General features: G+C 39.7%; 1 protein-coding gene and 1 long non-coding RNA gene across 14 annotated transcripts in view; one reads left to right on the top strand and one right to left on the bottom strand.

Moving 5' to 3' along the window:
* LOC309635281 overlaps positions 1-18,842 on the bottom strand; it is a 63,431-nt gene that overhangs the window by 25,580 nt on the left and 19,009 nt on the right. For all 8 annotated transcript variants that reach the window (XR_014248707.1, XR_014248708.1, XR_014248709.1 and 5 more), the window contains exon 2: positions 8,354-8,737. This is a non-coding gene — a long non-coding RNA (uncharacterized lncRNA). The remainder of the gene's footprint in view (positions 1-8,353; positions 8,738-18,842) is intronic.
* CEP85L (centrosomal protein 85L) overlaps positions 1-18,842 on the top strand; it is a 217,855-nt gene that overhangs the window by 19,776 nt on the left and 179,237 nt on the right. Inside the window, exon 1 of one of the 6 annotated variants that reach the window (XM_082406135.1) lies at positions 8-319. The exons of the other annotated variants lie outside the window; for them this stretch is intronic. Within the exon in view, the coding sequence (XP_082262261.1) occupies positions 311-319 (9 nt within the window). The 5' untranslated portion in view covers positions 8-310. Of the gene's footprint in view, positions 1-7; positions 320-18,842 lie in introns of those variants that run through there. 6 annotated transcript variants of the gene reach the window in all.

Genomic DNA, 18,842 nt, shown 5'->3' on the forward strand with positions numbered 1-18,842 from the left:
CATAAAACAAACATATGTGAAGGCCAGATATGGTACATGGTTTGCCAGTATTTGACCTTTGGTCTGTTGGCTTAGAAATTCACAAACTGAATTCACAGCATCGTTTAACTGACTTAGAGATTCTAGGGATAAAGTATAGACTTGTAAAAAAAAAAAGACGACCAAATTCTGCTTTTTATTTATGCATTAATTCAACAAATTTAATGAACATTTACCACATGCTAGGTGCTGGAGATACATCAAAGAACAAGATAAACAAAGTATCTGCTACGTTGAGCTTGCATTCTGGTTGGGAGGCAGCCAACAAACAATGAGTAAGGTAATTTCTGATTATTCAGTTACAGGGGCTCATAGAAAATGAACCAGGGTAAGCTAATAGCGAGAGAAGCATGGCTGCTATTTTAGGTAGCACCCTAAAAAGCTGTGGAAGGCTTCTCTACGTGAATGACATCTGAGAAGAGACCTGAATGAGAAGGAATGAGCCAAATGAAGGTCAGGCAAGAACATGCTAGGCAAAGGGAATAGTTTACGTAGGAGCCCTGAGGGCGGCATAAGCGCTTGTTTGGTGAAATTGAAAGTGAGAGAGAAGTGGCAAGTGAAGATGTGAGACACGTCAGCTGGGGGCAGGTGAGGCAGGGCCCTGTGGGCTACGGCAAGGTCAGGCTTCACTCTTAGTGAGATGGGAAGTCACTGGAAAATGGTAATCCGAGGAGGGATGTGATCTGATTTTCTGTTTTAAAAAGTCTGCTCGAGTTGCTGCGTGGAGACTGTTTCCAGGCAGTGTGTTCCCTGGAACACGACAGACCTGAGAATTTGTATTTTCCATAAACAAGTTAATCTCTCCCTCTCGTTCGCTTAAAACACAATAGGTATCCACACAAAGACTTGCACACAACATGTTCTAAGCAGCATTATTCATAATAGCCAAAAAGTGGAAACGACCCAAATGTCTGTCAACTGGTGAGTGGAAAACAAAATGTGTTTATACAATGGAAAACTATTTAACAATAAAAGGAGATCTTGATACACGCTGCAACATGAACATCAAAATCACCGTGCTAAGTGAAAGAATCCAGACACAGAAGACCACATATTGCATGATTCTATTTATATGAAACGTCCAGAAAAGGCAGCTCTATATGTAGAGTAAGCAGACAAGTGATTGCCTGGGGCCGGGAGTGGGAACAGAGCTTAACTGTAAAGGAGCAGGAAGATCTCACTGGAATGATGGACGCGTTCTAAACTCTATGGCAGTGGTGGTTGCACAAAATGGTAAACCTGCTGAAGATCATTGAATTGCATACTTGCAACAGGTGAACTTTAAGGCATGTACATTATACCTCAGTAAAGTTGTCTCTAAACACACACAGATATTTCTAAACTGAGGACATATGTCCTCAGATCCCGTGGACCCTCGGTCTGCACAGACCTTGGCCTGACCTCAGGTCCCCCCTGCTGCAGACCCCTTGCTCTATGCATCACCAAGCTGGCCGGGCTTTCCACTCACCAGTGTCCTGCTTCGGAACTGGTTGAGTTAAGCCTTCTTCCTCTCCCAACTTTCTTCCTTCTCAGGAGATCACAGACATTCCAAGCTCTCCCCATGCCTCCTATTTTCAGAACTCTCCGGTTGGTTGGTTCCTCCGTAAGAAATCGCTTTATCATCTTTAGCCCATCCACTTTTTTCTCTCACTTTTTTAGCTTTTGTCAACTGTGTTTTTAAAAAAAATTTTTTTTCTTTACTACTTTCTTTTCTCTTTTTTCTCCTCTCTTCCTCCCTTTTCTACCTTTATTTTCTTTGCTGTCACCCATCACTCTTTCTCTGTATTTGCTCCACTTGTGATCCCACAAAATGACTGTAAAAATCATGGCCCTTACATGGGAGAACAGTACTGGGGACAGACACTTTATTAGTACCAAGAAAAAGGAGAGACAAAGTGGTACTTTGCCAAATCAACCTCTAAACTTGAAAGTACTAAAAAATCCTTCTCAAAAATATCTCAAAATTTCCCTCTACTTCACTATTGTACAATCAAACCTGCTTCTCTCTCTACTACATTCATGGGAAATAAAGTTATTAAATCATATTTTTAAACTTTTGCTTATTTGTATATAACTATATTTTAAAATTATTTTTCATTATGAACAAGAATAATAGCAAAAAAAGTATTGTATTGATATCAATGTAAATACTTTTGTAGGCTGACCCAGTAAAGCACACACTACTTATCATATTATTTCTATAGAAAAAAAAAATGATGTCTGAAGCCCAAGCAAGATTTAGAGTTTATTTTTGGTTTATTAACTGGAGATTGCCATTATTTAACTGGTTTTAAGCACCTTTACGTCTTAAGTGCTATACATAATTGTTCCACTGGCTGACCTCCTATCTTGTTTTATTGCAATTTTTTTCCTGATATATTCTTAAGAGCAAAAGGGAAATTGTAGATATAACTAAGCAAAATTAAATTTCCCTGTCAGTAGAACAGATGACGGATTCGTCATCATCTTTGGATTTTCCTTTCACGTGAAATATATAATGCTGGGAAAGATTAGCATATTAATAGTCTCTACTATCAGAATTCATTTCTTGGTTATAAATATGTAAAAGAATGAGTTTCTAAATTCTTTAAAATTCAGCTGAAGGGAAACAATCAGGACTGTAGCTCATAATTACTTATTATGTGAGATTATGAAAATAGAGGTTACTGTTATGTCTTGCCTTAAGGGAGATGGATAAATACAGACATGCCACAGCAGACTGCATTCAAGGCTGTAAAGAAACTCTTCAGGGAGAAGGATAGGAAGAAACAATGCTGACCTTTCATTTCCTGTAGGTTGCTCATAATTTACGAGATTTCTTTACAGCTTCAACTATCTTTAAACCTTACGTATACTAGTTAAGCCACAATAATGAAAGCTGAGATCATAAACAGCAAAAACTCCATTTAGATGTAGGATAGATTTTTCTAATGTAACCTAGAGGGAGAGCCTCTCAGCAGTGAGAGTTTTACGTTTTGATTTTTTTTTTTAATTTATTTTTTTTTAATTTTGGGTCTTCGTTGCTGCACGCGGGCTTTCTCCAGTTGCGGCGAGCAGGGGCCACTCCTCGTTGCAGTGTGCGGGCTTCTCATTGCGGTGGCCTCTCCTGTTGCAGAGCATGGGCCCCAGGCGCGCAGGCTTCAGTAGTTGTGGCACGTGGGCTCTAGAGCGCAGGCTCAGTAGTTGTGGCTCACAGGCCTAGTTGCTCCGCGGCATGTGGGATCCTCCCGGACCAGGGCTCGAACCCGTGTCCCCTGCATTGGCAGGCGGACCCCCAACCACTGCACCACCAGGGAAGCCCTATGTTTTGATTTTTAAGTGCTAATTTTAAAGTTGGCTGCTAGAGAAAAGGGTGTGAGTTTGTTTTAGCTTTGGTCTCCATTTCCTGTGTAAGTCCTTTGGGATGGATGTTAAGCTGAGATATGAAACCATTGGCAAAAAACAGGTAAAGAGAAAATATTATTATGAAAAGTTAAACATTAACTTTCCACATAGTTTTTTTTTTGAAAGGAAAATTAGTTTGACAGGGTGAAAGACTTTGGCAAAATAGGTGGCCCTGAGACCTTTATCTAGGCTCCCTGATAAAAGAGTCCAGTCTGTGGAAAGATCCTCCCCAAAGACGAGCAGGCCATGATCCAACAAATGTCTCTTTACCCCACAGGCTGAAGTTTGCAAGAAACAGATGATTAAGTTTAGAGCTTTTACAGAGTTGGCTAAGCTTTTGAATCCTGCCCTTTAATTAACAATATGCTTTACAAAACCAGGTAGCTGTAGTAGACAGTTATACCCACGTGTTAATCACTTATTTCAACAGGAAAAAACACTGGAATTTATGAACGGACATTGGTCTGTCACTACGTGTTGATGAGAACGTTATGATCTTTGTCAGACCATGTTGCATGTACACACCCAGAGGCAGCACTGATTTTCCGGCATCACTGCTGGAGTTGGGAAAGGAGACGGAGGAGTGGTTGCAGGCGACCCTGGGAGATGTTACTCTCTCTGCCCTGCCTGGGCCAAATGACTCCTTGCAATGCAGTCAATAAAACGTTAAAAAGTTAAGTTTTCATATAAAAATGTTTATAGTTCATATTCTCCCATATAAACATTTCAAGGGAGAAAAAAACCAAAAAACAAAAACTTCCAGCTTGGCACGAAAAAGATTAGATTCTGTCCCAAACATTGATTTGGAAATCTTCCCAAAAGAAAGCTGTCTGATCAAATTGCTGCAACCTTAAGTGGTAAAAACAATGCACTATATTTAAATGTAGCTATCAGATTTTTCTAATCAGAGTATGAGAACCCTCAAAATCATCTTGCCTGGACTCTTCAGAAAAACACATAAGCTTTGTGATGTAGGATGGATCACTCCTAGGAGGCCTCCGGGAACTCCACAACTTCTCTTCATGGAAACTACAGGATTCCAGCTGCCTTAATCTTCATGCCTGTAAAAACGTGTACTTTTTCAAATTTGGGCCATATCTCCCCTGTGGCAGTGCTTTGTGTCCTTTGTCCTCAGTGGATTATTACAACTCTGGAAGTTCAAGAAAGGCATAAACTTCTAGATCCAAGCTCTAGAAACATTTCCATATTGGAGCTGAGAACTCTAAAAATAACTTTTTAGCACTCAGTCCTTGATATTCAAGAGGAAAAATTTAGAGCAAGGTGAAAGTGCGTGTGTGTGTGTATTTCAGGAGTAGGAGAACTTAACTTTAGGGCATAATATTATGTGAAGCTTCACTCACCTCTGCCTGAAGCACAAACTTAGGACATGTGAACAATTGAGCAGCGGAGGGGACACGTTCCTTGCGCGGTTTGTCTGCCAAATCACTTCTGTTCCCTTAATACATGGCGAAGGCACCCCTTATTTAAAACTTCTTTATGGAATTAAACCATGGGGTCCTGGAGGTGAAGACCACATTTCACACCCAGAAAGCCTGTGTTTCTAAATCCCAGCACCTAGTACAATATAACCCTACTACATAAAGTACTAAAAATATGATTGATGAATAAAAGGAATCAATGAATGAGTAAACATATATTTATAAACTGCTGTGACTGTGAAATGTAAGGCTTTACTTAATAAAATCAGCTTATGATATTTAGGTTGAATGAACAGCTGCTTTGTTTTTGAAAGCCACCCACTTTTTATTTTTCCTTGATTGTTTTTTGTTTTCCTGAGATTAATAATTTTGAAATGAATATTAAGGTAGGTGAAAGCATTGTTAAAACTGTTGGATGATATGTAAGTGCATCACAGGTTTAATTATAGTAAAATAATAAATAGATCTGGATTTCAAAAGTACCTCTAACAGATTACATTTTCCTAGTCCCTCATCTGAGATATTCTTAATTTATTTATTTTATTTATTTATTTTTGGCTGCATTGGGTCTTTGTCGCTGCGCATGGGCTTTCTCTAGTTGTGGCAAGCGGGGGCTACTCTTTGTTGTGGTGCACAGGCTTCTCATTGTGGTGGCTTCTCTTGTTGTGGAGCATGGGCTCTAGGCGCGCAGGCTTCAGGTGCGCAGGCTTCAGTAGTTGCAGCATGCGAGCTCAGTAGTTGTGGCTTGCAGGCTCTAGAGCGCAGGCTCAGTAGTTGTGGTGCACGGGCCTAGCTGCTCCGCGGCATGTGGGATCTTCCCGGATCAGGGCTCAAACCCGTGTCCCCTGCGTTGGCAGGCGGATTGTTAACCACTGCACCACCAGGGAAGTCCCCATCTGAGATATTCTTAAAACTCTGTCCCCTGATATACCAGTGGCTTTGCAGGAAAATTTCATGGGGTTCACATACTATCAAAACGAAAACTGCAGGGACTTCCCTGGTGGTCCAGTGGTTAAGACTTCGTGCTTCCAAAGCAGGGAGCTGCGGTTCCATCCCTGGTTAGGGAACTAAAATCCCACATGCTGTATGGCCCCAGAATTAAAAACTAAAAAAAAAAAAAGACAAAATAAAAGGAAAACTGCGAAAATTTTTTAAATTAAGTGGGAAAAAAAAGAACAACTTCAGATATTCATAAATCTTTAAAGTTTCTCTGAAAATATTAACATTCGGTCTCTTTACTGTTAATAATGGACATATTGGGTTTTTTTCACCCCAGATCCCTGGTAATTCGTGTTCAGACTTGTCCATTTCCTTGCTTTCCAATGCTTCTCCCTCTTATGGTTCTATAGATGAACCCAAGAATACATGGACACAATACACGCTACATAAAAACACAGCACAGTTCCTTGTTTAAAAAAAAATGTTCTGTTTTTTGTAACTGTCTTCTCTCATTTGACTTGTATAATCCACATCTTTAAAGTTTCAGACTGCATTCACTGTTTTAAGGTCAAAAACTCTACTTTTCTATGTTGAATGTACTGGTGAGTACATTTTCTACGTTGAATTACTTGGCAAGCAAGGGAAGGTTCTTTATGGGCAGGACTCAAAAAGCTCTTGTTTACTGTTAATCCCGAATTCAGTTCCCAAAGCAAATGTCATATGCACAATAGCTCTGTTGTGGATTCAGAACCAAGTTCCATTTCAACAATAGTAAACTCCTCATCAGGCCCTGTTCTGCAGACATGTGGTTTCAGTCAGGCACTCCAGCGTCACCTCAGAATGTCTTTAATAGTTCGGCTGGATCATAAGTTCTTACAGATAACCAGCTGTTTAGAACTAAAGTGTTTTCCTGCTTACCTGCTACCTAGCTCTGAGCCTGCACGTCAGTTCCACAGTTCTACCTCATATCTGATGCATAAACTAAAATGCTGGTTGGTAGATGTTGGTCACTGGTGGACTAATTTTGAGGAATTGTTTTTTAACTTTTTTTCCCTATATCTTCCAAATATTTTTACAAAGAGTTTGTGTTAGTTTTGTAATCAAGAAGCAAATAAACTATGTTTAGAAAAAAGCAAAAGCAGTGCCAACGGTAGATATCAAGATATTTTACATAAAAGGAAAAGATTCTGTTTTGGACTGCCAGTGAAATTTCTGATCTAATATTCTGGCAGACTATGAAACCACTTCAGAAAGAATTTTACTTCTTGCCAGAATTACGGAAACAGCCTCTTTTTCCACAATGTTGAAAAGATTGTCCACATCTCTCCCTACTCAGTTCCATTGTAGTTCAGAAGATGTTTTGACTTCAAAATGTGTAGAAGGGAAGGTAAACCAGTGCCTTGCAGACCACATCAGGCCCAAATACTGTTCTGTTTGGTGACCACATGATTTAAAAATTGAAACTGATGCCCCTCGCATGGACATTTAGTTCCTCACAGGCCCATCACACCTTTAGGTAACCTGCCTGGCACCTGAGGTTATTTGAAGTTGACACCTAAAGGCTAGCAGTTAGTAAACAATGGACTGAGAGATGGTGTGACTAAGACATGTTAGGCAAAGCGACAATTGTGCTGATATCACCATTCTGCTCTTCATTTTGCACGTGGGAAAAACTAATTTTGGAAGTAAGGAATTACAGTTAATTCAGTATCTAGAAACGCATGGCTCTTACATAACCTTCTATAATCTTCTCCCCTATATCGTCTTCCTTCCTACTTAGTTCATTCTGCACACACTGCCTGCTAGTATTCCTAGAGCCTAACTATACTCATGTATGTATTGTTTATTCAGTCATTCTTTCTTTACTGGGTGAAAGACACCTTTTAGGCGCTAAGGAAACAAAAATGGATATGAAGCTCACAGTCTAATATTCCCTGAAGGGGATCAGACGTGAACATTAAAAGTAACAGGATTGTGATAGTTGGTAGGAACTGAGGGCTATGGAAACACAGAGGATGAAGGCTGTGACTGCCTGGGAAAGTGTTCCAAAGGTGACAACTGAGCTGACTCTGAGAAGGAGACTCTCAGCTGATAATCAAGTCAGATAGGGTTACTCCGAGACAAAGGAGGGCAAGCCAAAGCCTGGGTTCAAGGGAAGGCTTGGGAGAGTCAAGAAACTGCAATTAGTTTGGTTTGACTGAATCACCAGGGAGTAAGGAATGGAAAGAAAACAGATTCTCATTATTCATCCATTTAATGATTCATTTGATAAATTGTTTAATGACATGCTCTGTGCCAAACATTGAGGATACAATAGTGATTTATATAGTCAAATCAATTGTTGCACAAGGATCACAGTCTAATGAGAAATAGAGAAGAGTATATCAAGAGTAAATAGAGTGTATTAGGTGCTGTGATAAAGTAAATCGGCTTCCCTGGTGTCTTATTTTAAAAAAGGGCCGCGGCCACCCCAGCCTTCAGCAACCACCACCCTGACCAGCGGCCGTCAACATCGAGGCAGGACCCCCACCAGCAAAAAGGATACAACTCACCGAAGCCTCCGGTGATGGTTAGAATCTTTGAGCAATTAAGTAGTTTTTTTAAATAAGCTTTATTTTTATTTTTTATTTATTTATTTTTGGCTGCATTGTGTCTTCATTGCTGTGCGCGGGCTTTCTCTAGTTGTGGTGAGCGACGGCTACTCTTCACTGCGGTGTGCGGCCTTCTCATTGTGGTGGCTTCTCTTGTTGCGGAGCACGGGCTCTAGGCGTGTGGGCTCAGTAGTTGTGGCCCGCGGGCTCTAGAGCGCAGGCTCAGTAGTTGTGGTGCACGGTCTTAGTTGCTCTGCGGCATGTGGGATCTTCCCGGACCAGGGCTCGAATCCGTGTCCCCTGCATTGGCAGGCAGATTCTTAACCACTGCGCCATGAGAGAAGCCTGCAATTAAGTATTTTTAAATGAAGGTATGTACATTGTATTTTTAGACATAATGCTATTGCACACTTAATAGACTACAGTATAGTAAAAACATAACTTTCATATGCACTGGAAAACCAAAAAATTCATGTGACTTGCTTTATGGTGGTATTCGCTTTATTGTGGTGGCCTGAAACTGAACCCGCAATATCTCCAAGGTACATATAATTGAAAATATGCATTGAGAGATGGAGAGAGGTCAGTGCTAGACATATGGGTTTGGTAACCATTAGCACACATGTGGTAATTAAAAACATAAATGTACATTAGCTCAGAGTATCACTGTTCATTTCTAAAATGGTGAGCTCTCCATGCTGCTTACCAAAGCAATTCCTAACTCCTCCAAACGGCATTCAGACAAAACTGTGATGGTTCAGCACTACGGACAGTGGCAGGACTGCGTGCCCTTCCCTGCCCCCTCCTCACCCCACCCCCAATATTTTAGTTCTGTAAGATCAGGACTTCGTTATCTTTCCCAGCCTAGCTTTCTCTCTTTACTGCCTACCACTGCCCTGGCCCATATTATATGCTTAAGTCATCTTGTTCAAGCTTTTGTTTCTATCAGATGACAACCTGAGGCCCAAAGAGGCTAAACAGTTTGCTTAAAACCACATTCCTTGTTAGTGGATATCTTAGATCTGTTCTCAGTACATCATCTCTTCTCTCATTTTATTTGTTCCTATTTCTGGAAGGTTTTTTGAGTTCGTCTTCAAATTCATTGATTTGATTTGTGGCATTTTCCTATTTTGCTCTTTGCTGCTTTCATTGCTTTTTTTTTTTTTTACTTTTACAGCCCTATTCTTATTTCTAAAGCAATCGCTCCTAATTTCAAATAGTTCCCATTTTAAATATGTAATATTTTTTAAAGTGACAGCTTTATTGAGATGAAATTCACATATCATAAAATTCACTCTTTTAAAGTGTACAATCTGGTGGGCTTTACGATATTCATAGAGTTGTGCAATCTTTCCCACTGTCTAATTTCAGAACATTTTCATCATTCCCCAAAGAAACCCTATTTACTTACTAAAAATCAGTTCCTATTTCCCCTACCTGCCACCCAGCCCCTGGCAACCACTGATCTGCTGTTTTTATGGATTTGTCTATGCTGGGACATTTTACATAAATAGAAGCATAAAATATGTGGTCTTTTGTGTCTGATTTTTTTCACTTAGCACGTTCTCAAGGTTCATCAATGTGGTGGTATGTATCAGTACTCCATTCTTTTATTGCTAAATAATATTTCCGTGTGTGTGTATAATTTTGTTTATCCATTTATCAGGTGATGGACATTTGTGTTACTTCCATTTTTTGGCTATTATGAATAATGCTGGTCTGAACATTTCTGTTTAGGGTATTGTGCAAACATATGTTTTTATTTCTCTTGGGTATATTTCATTTCTCTAGGAGTGGAATTTCTGGGTGATATGATAGCTCAATGTTCAACTTTTTGAGGTACTGGCAAACTGTTTTCCAAGATGGCAGTACCATTTTACACTCCAACCAGCAATGTATGAAAATTCTACTTACTCCACATCCTCACCAATACTTTGTACTGTTTGTCTTTTTTATTACAGCCATCCTACTGGGTGTGAAGTGGTATCTCATCATGGCTTCATTTTCCTAATAACTAATATTGTTGAGCATCTTTTCAGATACTTATTGACCATTTGTCTATCTTATCTGGAGAAATGTCTATTCAGATGATTTAAAAATTAATTATTTGTCTTTTTATTGTTTAGTTGTAAGAGTTCTGGATACAAATTCCTTACCAGTTATATGGTTTGCTAATACTTTCTCACATTCCCTGGGTTGCCCCTTCACTTTCTCCAGGTTTCTTTTGAAGCACAAAGTTTTTACTTTTGATGAAGTCCAATTTATCTGTTTTTGTCTTTTTTGTTTGTGCTTCTGGCATCAGATCTAAGAACCATTGCCTAATTCAAGGTCACAAATATTTGTGCCCATGTTTTAAGAATTTTATACTTTTAGCTTTTTTTAAAAAAATTAATTTATTTATCTTTTGGCTGCGTTGGGTCTTCTTTGCTGCGCGCAGGCTTTCTCTAGTTGTGGCGAGCGGGGGCTACTCCTCGTTGCGGAGCGCGGGCTCTAGGCACGTAGGCTTCAGTAGTTGTGGCACACGGGCTCAGTAGTTGTGGCACACGGGCTTAGTTGATCTGCGGCATGTGGGACCTTCCCAGACCAGGGCTCTCGAACCCATGTCCCCTGCAATGGCAGGTGGATTCTTAACCACTGCGCCATCAGGGAAGTCCCTATACTTTTAGCTTTTACAATTAGGTCTATGATTTATTTTGTGCTGAATTTTGCATATAACGTGTATATGGTGTGATGTTCTTTTGCATCTTGTTGATAGCCCAGCATCTTTTCCTGGGTTTTAGAGTTTGCTAAAGTTTTTTGTTTGTTTTATTTGTATTATTAACTGTTCGTGGATGGGGTCATTTATATTTACACCTCTGGTTAATCTCCTTTTATAGATTAAAACTGATGCTTTTAATCTAGAAGATGGTTCTTTCTGCTTGTTCATTTTTATGACTGTGTTCATCTCCATGGATGAAGTTCACAATTTTCAGAATTGTTTGAGGGTCCTATTCAAATATTAGGTGCAGACAATGGGAGAAGGGAAAAATTAAGATTTTTCACAGTTCTACTTTAATAAGTTGGATTCCAGGTATCTGCTGGAGTAGGGGAAGAGTTACAGCAAGAGGGGGCAGGGTCAGAGACTACCACTGTGTTACAGAATTCTTGTTTTCTTATGGCTCACCTCAGTATATGAAGGGTAAGCTGGGATGTCCTGGGATATTGCTCTTTGTGGACTCTAGCATTGAATGTTCTTCCTATAGATGTTGGTAGGATTGGTATTTGTCCCTCCCTAACTGCCCTATATCTCACATTTACCTCTAGACACAGAACACTTTAATAGAGAGCCCTTAAGGTTTATAGCAAGTGCCAATTCTTATTTCCCCCCTTTTTATACCCCTTTGGATATTCAATAGTAGTTAAAACATGTAAACTTAGATCAGTGTCTTGCATCAGAACCCTTCTTTCAGCTTCTGATTTGGATCTGCTCATTACTGATTATTCTTGGCTTCCATCTACTGACTCACATTAGTTCAGCTTCCTACTCTCATCACCCTGAATGGTTATTTTCTGTTTTTTGCTGGTGTTTCCTATACTTGTCCTGCCCTAGCCACCAGCCCCCTGACCTTGGTGACTGATTTATTTCTTGATGTTTTAGAGCAATAAACTGCAATTAGAGATCAGATTGTGCTTCTGCCAGAGGTCCCGAGTATTTCCACGTTGCCTCACCTTTCTTCATTCTTAGAGTGAACCCCAGTTACACCTGAGGTAACCAAGTCCTTGTAATGTATAAGCGCCTAACACACATAGGAGCTTCTGAAAGATTTTGAAGTACCTTATTCATCTTTATATTGCCAATGGCACTTAGCATCACGTATGTACACAGTAGGTGCTCAACAAATATTTAAAAATTCACTTGAATAATTAATAGAATAACATGTCAATTTCTTAGTAAATAAAAAACTTCTCTAATTCTAACAGCTTGAAGATAGTTTTTTTTTTTTAATTTTATTTATTTATTTATTTTTGGCTGCGTTGGGTCTTCGTTGCTGCACGTGGGCTTTCTCTAGTTGCAGTGAGCAGGGGCTACTCTTGGTTGCGGTGCGTGGGCCTCTCATTGCGGTGGCTTCCCTTGTTGCGGAGCATGGGCTCTAGGCACACGGGCTTCAGTAATTGTGGCATGTGGGCTCAGTAGTTGTGGCTCGTGGGCTCTAGAGCGCAGGCTCAGTAGTTGTGGCACATGGGCTTAGTTGCTCCACGGCATGTGGGATCTTCCCGGATCAGGGCTTGAACCCGTGCCCCCTGCATTGGCAGGCGGATTCCCAACCACTGCGTCACCAGGGAAGCCCCTGAAGATAGTTTTTCATCCTTACATTTATTTTGATGGTGGATTTGAAATGGTACAAATGGATATCAGTACTTTTTAAACAATACCTTCCTAGAGATAGTTTAGAGTAGAGAAATACCATAGTCTCAATAAGTTTTAACAATGAAAGAGTTGACAGATCAGTGGTGTAATTATACTTTTATCTCCATTGTACTAATTGAAATTAGTACTTTTATTATTAATAGTAGTTTAAAATATATATATATTCTCAATTCAGTTCCGAAAAGGATTTAAGGTAGTTGACATAAACATATACAGTATAACAATACCTAATGTAATAACAATAGTAAGTTATAAGGAAAGCAAAGAGAGAGAAAATGGGTGTAGGAAAAAAAGATAAAACCAGGAGAGAGGTTAGTAAACAAAATGTGTGCTGCAAGGTCACCTACATGTACTTGCTTGTGGAAGGCTACATATTTGGTTCTGACTTTTGCAAGCAGTATCAAGAGGGCTCACAACCAGTTACAGAACAAGTGTCCATAGATTCAAACAAATTGCTTGGGATAAATACAATTTCTCCAGTTACTGAAACCATAAGGTCGTCACAAAGACGACACTGTAAGTTATAATGATCACCATCCTTATAGTCAACACAGCACACTTTTGTAGAAGTCATTTCTCAGTATAGGCTAGGAACACAGAGTTCTTTACACAGAAGGTTCAGTAGACTAAATTTAAGTTGTGCAGTGCTTTTAGCGCTGACAGTAACCCTGCTGGTTGTCCTAATGAGGAGAACACTTCCATGGTCAAGTTGAAATGGCATGATGCCTCTAATGCAGCTCAATAGCCTTGAAGAAATTTTCAGATCAGTGGGCATATTGTTGGATAAAATACGCCAAAAAAGTCAAAAGAGGAAGAGGTCTATGGTATTAGTCAGATTTCTGCTGCAGTAGTGCTGCGTAACAGCCAGCCACAAATTTTAGAGGCTTAAAACAGCAGATGCTTGGGGGTTTTTTGTTTTTTTTGTTTTTTTAATATTTCACTTTCACATTTTTCTTTTTTTTTTGAATTTTATTTTATTTCTTTTTTTATACAGCAGGTTCTTATTAGTTATCCGTTTTATACATATTAGTGTATATATGTCAATCCCAATCTCCTGTTTTTCTTGCTCAAGGTTTGGTCAGCTCCACATCTCCTCATTTTTGAGTCAGTGGCTAGCCAGTAGATTACAGAAGCAAAGAAGTGCTAAAGCCAAAGACAGGCATGTGTAAAGCCTCTGCTTGCATCACATCTGCTAACTTCAGTTGCCAAAGCAAGTCACATGGTCAAGCCCAATATGGTCAGTGGGGAAATATACTCTGCCTACTCTGGTGGGAGGTGCTGCAGAGCCACTTGACAGATGCCGTGTAATTCCACATCAGGGAGGGACAATCCAATTACCATCACCATAATTCTGTTTGCTATACCCCTTCACATTTCACTTCCCATTTCAGACCTCTAAGGATCATACAGCATTGGATTAGTAAGGAAATTTAAAGGTTGTCTAGTATGATCCTTTTTGTTTTAAATATGAATTATCTGGGGCACAGAGAGACTATAAGACTTGCCTATAAGTCAGTTCAAAGCTCTGCTATGTGAAACTAAATGTTGTACCGCTGACTTTCCTCTCTACATTCCACTTCCAAACCCCAGCTCTACGTGGAATTAAATGAGTTTAGTTCATGAGATAAATCTAGGATTAAGGACCTAAACTTCAGTCTCCAGAGATAAAAGCCTAGACTGGCTGCAGATGTAAAGAGTTTTGATAGTACACTGAAGGGAGACCTTAAATTCTAGGTTCTGACTTTAAAAAATTGGTTTCTCATAGGGTTTTTCTAATGAAAATATTTACAGAGTCTGAGTTGTTATTTAAAAATAGGTAATGTTTCCAGAAGGAAATGTTTAGTTTCTTTCCCAGTTGCTTTCCATTGTCTCCATGTTTTATCTGACAAAGAATCAAATGTAAGTAAGGGCAAGGGGGAGGGGAGGTAGACTCAATGGAAGATTGCCAGAGATGGAGGAAAGCTATAAGACAGGTCATGTTCAAGCTGACTTTTGTTTTTTAAGTTTCCCTAATGTCCTCCCTAAGGTAAATCACCAGTGGGTATGTGCTTGGCTTACTCCTCAAAAGCAGATCTGAGCTGGTAAGCACACTGAAATGCACTGGAGTCGGGTTTGTTTTGAGAGAAGGGAACAGCTGTTCCTCCGGAGTCCTCAGCAGACGTGGAGTGTATCCATTACCTCAGTGTTCCTACATGCATTGCTTACAGCCCTTTCTGTGTTCTGTTTACTGTGCCAATTTTGTTGGTCAGCGTGACCGGATATTACTTTTTTTTTAAAAAGAGATACTTAATAGTTAATATAGTATTTGTTATTAATGTCCTGTCCAAGTTTGAAAGTTTCTTTAACATTTCATGGTTGTACTTCTAGTTTGCTTACTTCTGTGAATCGACACTTCTAGCAAGAAACTTGACCCCTGTAGATGATATTATCTTGGAGGAATGTAGGGCTAGGCTAGAGAGTAGTTTTTCTGAGAATCAGTGATCTGACCACACATAAGAAACAAAGCCAGGTAAGAAGCAGCCATTCAACATGAAAAACAGAGCGATAATTTAGCTGTACAACATTAAAAAAGAGGCACAGGAAAAGATACAAAATATGCTTCAAAATAATTATTTCCTATCCTAATATTGTTCTGTTCCCTTTATTTTACCCTCGAACAGATGGTCCCCAAGTTTTCAAGTAGGATCCCATTTTTAAGATGAAAAAATTTCACAGAGCCCCACATAAAAGTAAAATTGTAGTTTTAGTAGAATTTGATTGAGACAGTACATTAGGACAAAGCACATTGTTATGAATTCAGTAATGCTTTTAATTAAAATCATGCTTTATTGAACAAAAGAGCATCTACATTCATTTGAAGAATAGGCATACATATCAATGCAAGCCAACTTATTCAGGGTACAGATATAAGCATACTTCATGAAAGTATGTGGGTCTCCCTGTAATAATTATAAAGATTGGCAGATGTCCATGGCTCATAGTTTGGCATCTAAACTTTGTTCTCCATTTTTATGCCTGTCAGTTTTGGAAGCTGTCCTATTTAATGACATCATTGGTCTCCCGTCTACACAGGCACTGCATATTCTTACTAGTTGGATTAATCAGGACATAAGAAAATGAACTGAGCCTTGTCTTTCTAAAAGAAGACTGGCGTTTAGGACCTTTTTTTGTGTGTTTTTCAATCTACTATATGTTTCCTTAAGGAAATCAGTATCTTTGAGATATGGATATATCTTTTACCTTTTGCAAAATTAAGGATGGGGGCTGGGGAGATACTTGTTCTGCCCAACTCAACAGATACTGTGAGGTTCAAATTAGATTATGTAGCACCTAATTATATAAGCAATCAATGATAGCTGGCCAGTCAGTATTTGAGTAGAATCTTCCCGTTTAGAACCTACTTCTTAGCTGTTGCAGCACTAGGAATGCGTAGTTCATCCAGAGTTACCTTGGCCTGGGTGACTGCCATGCTCCCCAGACTCACAGTGGCTTGTGGACAGAGCGCAGAAGGTCTGCACAGTGGACTCGGCTGAGAGCGGTGACTTAGTTTTAAGATTCACCGTGGCCTTTTCAGTGAATCATATAATCTCTGGGCCTCAGTTCCTTATGAATAGAGAAATGGACCAAAATCTCAAAGGTATTCACTTTTTGCAGTGGGGCTCTTTTTTTTTCCTAAATGAAATCTAATTGCAAAACTCCAATGTATAAACCAGACACAAAACAACACACAATTTTCACATGCAGTTTAAAACTTTCACTGTTTGCCATTGAGGCCCTAGGAGTACACCTTGAAAACCACTGATTTAGTTCACATTTAAGATCCAGCTCTAAATGAAGATGCCCGCTTATTAAAGTGAGAGATGTTCCTTCCCAAAGAATTGCTAGTGGTCATCTCCATGAGACATCTAGCCCTGATGGTCATGTCCACTCAGGAAATCAAAGCTTCGATCAGAACTTTGAGCATAAAATTAATCAAAGCAAGTTCTCTATTTTTTTTCTTTTTTTGGCCGGGCTGTGTGGCTTGTGGGATTTTAGTTCCCTGACCAGGGATTGAACCCCGGGCCCTTGGCAGTGAAAGAGCTGAGTCCTAACCACTGGACCGCTATGGAATTCGCCACAAGTTCTCTATTCTTGAGGAATAGTTCTATCAATCAGTGGTTGACCTAGCTTAATGCCCTTCTTCATGCTAATAATTTTTTTTTTTTTCTCTAAAGAACTAGGCAGGGAAATCTAGAATCTCAGCACCATTCCCCATAGATCAGTGTTGGAAGAAACCTTACCCTTTAACTTGCCTTTTTATGTCTCCATGTAGATCTCCATACTCCTGACATGACTGTCCTCCTAACATTCAAAATATGCATCATAGACTCCAGGATGAGAACTTTTCAGGTCATCGTATGTTTGAATACACCTGAGCCAGACTCTGCCTTGTGCATTTCCTATGTTTGAGGGTTTGCTACCATTGGAGATAGAGTCATTTCTCTTTCCTCCAAGGAGTAATTCTTAGACATTCTGTTTATACACTGATGTGAAATACGACTCTCTATAGATTCAAACATCATCAAATGTGTAACTGTTTGATGAATGAGTCATATTACAGCATGCTCTAGACTACAAGTTCCCCATAAGATTCTGAGCTACTGCAGGATATGTTTCTGTTTGCTCAGCGCCTAACAGGACCTGAGGTACTAAGGACACTCGATAAATCTTGAATGACTGACTAAATGAATTAAGTGAATTTGTGGCAACTCATTAAGCAGGAAAAGACTGAATTACTTTATTATTTTCAAAAGCAGCAATTATAAAGTTTATAACTCAGTTTGTCACTGAACAAATCTAGTTTGTACCTTCAGACCCCAACAATGCGCCCCTGCATTGTCCCAGCTTCAGAAAACTTGAGTTTCTTTCTTTTTTTTTTTTTTTTGGCCGCGCTCCATGGCTTATGGGATCTTAGTTCCCCGACCAGGGATCGAACCTGCACCCTTGGCAGTGAAAACGTGGAGTCCTAACCACTGGACTGCCAGGGAATTTCCCAGAAAACTTGAGTTTCTAAACCACACTGATGCCATTTTCAGGGTGCAGATTGAACTGTCATCCAGTATCTGCCCCCATTTCCAGCCACTGAAAGAACTGCAGGAGCTAGAGCATGAGGCTGGCCGCTGATGAGGGAACCAAAGAGACTACCTGGGTTCTAATCCCGGCCTTTGTTTGCTATGTGACTTTGCTAAGTTACTTACTACCTCTGTATCTATGACATGGATATTAGTTAATGTGAGGATTTCATGAGTTGATGCACCTAAAGCTCTTGGAACAGAGCCAGGCATGTTGTAAACATTCAGTAAGTACTGACTTTCATATACTCATCCTGGTTTAGTGGAAGGAGCATAAGCTTTGAGTTAGTCAAGACAGGCTTTTAATTTATGCTCTGGCTGTTTTTCTTGTGTAATCATTTAATCTCACTTAACTTGTTTCATCTTGTGTAAAATGTGAATAATAACCTAGTGGTGGGGGGAAAATGCTATTTAAAACTACAGCAGACAACAGCCTTCAGATTCCTAAGACTCTAAATTTAGGAAAACACCTTGATGAGCCTACTTTGTATATGAAGGAGGAAGCCCCAGGCAGAGAACTAAATTGCTTTGCCTGATAAAGTAAGAATTTTGAGCATTCCAGAATTTGAGATGAAAGCATCGACCCCAGGAAGGAAAGAAGTCCAGCAAAAGAGCCAAAAACCTGGGGCTCTATTTGGGGCAAGAGACTTAATATTCAATGTTGACTTGTTACTTGGCACCGCAGTGGACCATTACTTACCTTTTCACCAGAATATAAATAGATGTTTGTTGCACAAGCAATCATGTGTGGGTGATACTTTGGGAAGTGAAGAAATTGGGATGATGTGTTTGTGATATTGGGGAAGGCAGTACAGTAGAAGGGAATGAAAACACATGAGGGATGTAGAGGTGAGAAATTTGGGAGAAATTTGGCCTGGGTAGGAAAACAGAATGTGAGGTCAGGAAGAGAAACCTGAAAAAGTGGGGAAAA

This window comes from Balaenoptera borealis, assembly GCF_965194805.1.
Source record: "Balaenoptera borealis genome assembly, chromosome: 9".
NCBI lineage: Eukaryota > Metazoa > Chordata > Mammalia > Artiodactyla > Balaenopteridae > Balaenoptera > Balaenoptera borealis.